At 35.6% G+C, this 4,900-nt stretch overlaps 1 protein-coding gene across 1 annotated transcript in view; it reads left to right on the plus strand.

The window, feature by feature from the left end:
• Positions 1 to 4,900, plus strand: part of ME1 (malic enzyme 1, NADP(+)-dependent, cytosolic) — a 215,214-nt gene that overhangs the window by 162,250 nt on the left and 48,064 nt on the right. The window contains exons 8-9 of the mRNA XM_006870656.1: positions 1,951 to 2,048; positions 4,428 to 4,541. Coding sequence (XP_006870718.1) covers positions 1,951 to 2,048; positions 4,428 to 4,541 — 212 coding nt within the window. The remainder of the gene's footprint in view (positions 1 to 1,950; positions 2,049 to 4,427; positions 4,542 to 4,900) is intronic.

Consider the following 4,900-nt stretch of genomic DNA (forward strand, 5'->3'; position numbering starts at 1 on the left):
GATCTATGTTGTAGGAAGAAGTGCAGCCGCAGTGCTCCTTGGAAGCCAGGATGGCCAAACTTTTCTGTCATAGCTCAGACATATTGTCAGGAGGGACTAGTTGCTGGAGAAGGATATCATGTTAGTTAAAGTGGAGGGTCAGAGAAAAAGAGGAAGACCCCCAGTGAGATGGATTGGCAAATGGCAGTATCAATGGGCTCAAGTATGGCAACAATTGTGAGGTTGGCCCAGGACCGGGCAGTGTTTCATTCTGTTGTATGGAGGTTTTCTACTGTTTCTCTCCACAGATGTAGTCAATTTGATTTATTTATTTATTTATTTATTTATTTATTTATTTATTTATTTATTTATTTATTTGCTGCATTTAAATGAATTCAATACATTTTGAAGTTTTAATCTGGAAGACCCCAAAATCACCTAAATTAATAGAAACCACTTTAAAGTAAGTGGGACAGAGAGACATTGCCATCTGTGCTGATGTGTACAACTGTTGTGAGTCTTTGAGTCAGCTTCTACTCATAGTGACTCTATAAGACAGCATAGAACTACCCCATTAGGTTCTAAGTGATCATGCTTATGTGAAAAGAATGCAAAGTCTTTCTTCCTCAGAGCAACTGGTGGGTTTGAACCACCAAACTTTCAGGTTTACTCTGAACACCCAACCATTGCACCAACACACCAATTGAGTTGATTTTTCCACATAATGACCGTATATAGAACTGCTCTTTAGGGTTTCTGAGACTGAATCTGTACAGCAGCTGACAGCCTCATTTTCACCACCAACCTTGCAGTTAGCAGCCAGTTGTGTATCCCATGGGACCATCTGGGCTCCTTAAATAAAACATGAGAATAAAGAAATATAGCTGCAGGGCAGGGAGGCAGGGAAAGAAGTAAATGGAATGTGTAGTAGGAAGAGATAGTGGTAGCAACAATTGTTTGAGTGCTACTTTGTATATTAGTGCCATAAGGGCCAGGACCATTGTGGATACAAGTTTAATATATTTATAATGAACTGTATCCTTTGAAAGTCATAAGAAGCATACCATCAGGCAGGTCTGCCTTAAGCATGTGTGTGTTGTTTTATCTTTCCTTTGAAGGGGTTAGAGCCTAGTTTGCAAGAGTGTTAAGAATCTAATCGGACAGTGTTTCATTCTGCTGTGCATAAGGTCGCAATGAGTCGGTACCGACTCGATGACACCTAAGAACAACAACAAAAACCAGATTCACAACCTTACATGTCAAATCTAGTTGGAGGTTTGAAATCCCTTCTTTATCAAAAGGTAGGCATTAGAGTATAGCAGATATTGTATTAATCTTTCTTTACCACTGATAGAGCTGTTAAGACAATCCTGGTCATTTTCTGTTTCTGCTCTCTCTCTTGGACTCTTTAGGAATTTCCCCCTAGCTGAATTCCAGGAAAGCAAGGACTTGATCTGCAACTTGGCAACACTTAGAATGGTGTCCTGGCACCATTCAATATATATTTGCTGAATAATGAAAGAATTTTAACTCATCTGTTACAGGGCAGTATTTATATCATGATTTCTACTTCTGAGAGAAGCAAAGTATAATAACTGTTAGTAATAAATGAGAAGTATATTTTAATGAGAAAATTTTTTTTCTCTAAATGTATTCCACTGGTAAGCAAGTTGAATTGGAATTCAAATAAAAATCCAAACCCCAGGCTCTTATTGACTGCATTATGAAAATAAATCATGGAATCATTTTTTTTGGAAAACTTTAAAGAATAAGAATTAAGCTGCTATCTTAAAATATTGGTGTCAGTAACCTGTGGGTTTCACCTCATCTGGAAGCATGGAATCATATAGTTATAAACTCCCTTTCTGTACCAATGAACTTGTTGCTTGATGGTTTCAAGATGTGAACAAATAATCAAGGTTTAGCATTTGGCAGGGTGGATCACTCAAAGACATTTATTACTTGTTTCAGGAACAGCATCTGTTGCAGTGGCAGGTCTCCTTGCAGCTCTTCGAATAACCAAGAACAAACTGTCTGATCACACAATACTGTTCCAAGGAGCTGGAGAGGTAATGGCCTTACATAATACGTATGTTCTCAAAAACATATAATTAGTTATGATTACTCATTAATTTGAAGTTTAAATTAGTTCTTTTGAATTTTTATTATGGACTACAGGCTTTGTTGAAATATTTCTAAGTCAAATATTGAGACATGCTCATTTTTTCATATGAGACTTTAGTACAGAGAGATATTTTGAATGTTTTTTGTAGGACAAAAGCCACAGGCTTTTGGTACTCCTATTTAAGATGATATTCAGGGGGAAGTGTTTCAAAGAGATAATTATTTGTGAAGGTCTTTAAGTATTTAAACTATTACATCTGATGCTGACCTTTAGTATCTTCAGTGTCACATGCAAAAAGTTTTGTATGTAACTCAGATTTCAATGTGTACATATATAACTACATATTTTAAGATAAAAATATTTTGAATTAAAGGGTAGAATCATAGTACATTGTAACTGTTCATATGCAAAAGAGTCAAAACATCTAAAATTGTTTGAAGGAGACAGCAACAAGATTAAATTATATAGTGTTATCATTTTCTATGATTTTATCATTTTAAAAGAAAGAAACAACTACGATAATAATAACTTACCCCAAAATAGAAATTAAAATGTCAACTAAGCTTGAGCGGCTTCTAGGAAAACTGCCAAAGTCTGTGTTTAGAATATAAAATGTTGAGTAAATGGAAAAATACTTTGTGGTTGTATACATTTTAAGAAGTATTTCAAACTTCAAACTTAATATGGTTAAAACTAAAACAATATATTTCCTGTTGTTGTTTTTGTTGTTTGTTATCAAGTCAGTTCCAGCTCATAGCAACCCTGTATAGGGTTTTTGAGGAGTGGCTGATGGATTTGAACTGCTGACCTTGCAGTTAGCAGCCTAGTGATTATCTTGCAGTGCCACACCAAGACTCCAAAGTAATATATTATACGGTATAAATTTGTGAATACTGTATAGTGGGTTTGCTTTTGAATAAAACAATATATACAGAATTAGAATTTAAATGCCAGTATATAGAAACATATTCATATAATACTCATATTCTAAATCCACAAGTACATTGAATTTTCATGTTGAAATTTTTAAAATCAAGGATAAATAACAACTCATTAAAATTTGAGTTTTTTAAAGTTTCTGTGGGTTATTACATGTTGTATTTAATAATTCCTCTTCTTTAGTTTTTTAAGTATATGATTCTTGCCACTCAGTAGGGCTAGAGGTACTCAAGGTTGGGTGATTCAAAATTGGCACTTGTTTCTCCCTGATAAGGTTCTATGCAACAATATTTATAATTTGATATATGTCACAAATTACTACTAAATTTATTAAAGACAAGAGAAGTTGATTCCTTTCATCTTGCAGGAACGTTTACAGTACTTTTTTTGGTCCAATGTAAGAAAGAGAATAAATAAGTGCTTGAGAAAATACATCTTATGCTAGTGTTAGTTTGTTATCTAAATGGTCAAATTTCCTACCTGATTGACCAGGACTCATTCTCCAAGGTCCATCAAGGGTAAGGTGCAGCCTAACTCAAGCCATGGTATTTTCAATAACCTCATATGCATGCAAAAGCTGGACAGTAAGTAAGGAAGACCGTAGAATAATAGATGCTTTTGAGTTATGGTGTTGGAGGAGAATATAGAAAGTGACATGGGCTGCCAAAAGACCCAACAGATTTGTGCTGGAAGAAGTGCAGCCAAAGTGCTCCTTAGAGGCCTGGATGGCCAAACTTTGTCTTTCATACTTGGGACATATTATCAGGAGGGACCAGTCGCTGGAGAAGGATATCATGTTTGGTAGGGTGGAGGGTCAGAGAAAAAGAGGAAGACCCCAGTGAGATGGATTGGCCAAGTGGCAGCATCTGTGAGCTCAAGCGTGGTAACAGTAGTGATGTGGGCCCAGGATCAGGCAGTGTTTCATTCTGCTGTGTGTAAGGTTGCTATGAGTCGGTACCGATTTGATGGCACCTAATAACAACAGCAACAAAATTCTTTAAATTTAGTTAGAGGAGTTTGAATGCAACGATAAAATGGCAAATCCATGAGCAAGGTTGAACAACTCATTATGTTATTTTAAATTCATTATTTACTTGTTGGAACAAATCAAGATTATCAGTAATTTATCTTTGGCTAAAAAACAAGCCACATAAGAATGTTTCTTTTATAATAAAGTGAGTAAATAGTTATCATTTGGTTTCACACTTGGAAATAAAACAACTGTCCTCCTAGGATAAATGAATGAGTCTAGTTCTTTAGCTCAGTAGAAACAGCCATTTTGTATTTCCTTACTAATGGAGACCAAATGGAGTGAAATATAACTCTTGGTAAAAATATTATGTGAAACCGCTTTTTAAATTTTTGTTTTCATAACCTTCCTCAGGCTGCCTTAGGGATCGCACACTTGATTGTTATGGCCATGGAAAAAGAAGGTTTGCCAAAGGAGAAAGCCATCAAAAAGATATGGTTGGTTGACTCAAAAGGATTAATAGTTAAGGTAAGAAACTGTCATTTTTTAACCAGAGGAGAAATCTATATGCCATGCTGAGTGACCCTCTCAAAGACAACCTCGCGATCCACTCATCCCCTATAAACTATGTGATAAGACTCACCATTAAATATGAATAACTATGCCATGTAATGATATTGATATTCTTCTGAATAAAGAAGAAACCAATGACTCAGGAAAAATGTCTATCTGTGATGTAAGTAGACTTCTCAACTCTTTGGGTTGTCAGTCTACTTGAATCAGTTGAGTTTCTTACTGAGGCAAGTTTGTACTGATACAGATGAAACACCTGGATCTAACACCTTTTGTTAAGAGCTAGCCTTCAAATTCTAAGGAGCTCTGGTAGC

The sequence above is a fragment of the Chrysochloris asiatica genome, unplaced genomic scaffold (assembly GCF_000296735.1).
Source record: "Chrysochloris asiatica unplaced genomic scaffold, ChrAsi1.0 scaffold00146, whole genome shotgun sequence".
NCBI classification, from domain to species: Eukaryota; Metazoa; Chordata; class Mammalia; order Afrosoricida; family Chrysochloridae; genus Chrysochloris; species Chrysochloris asiatica.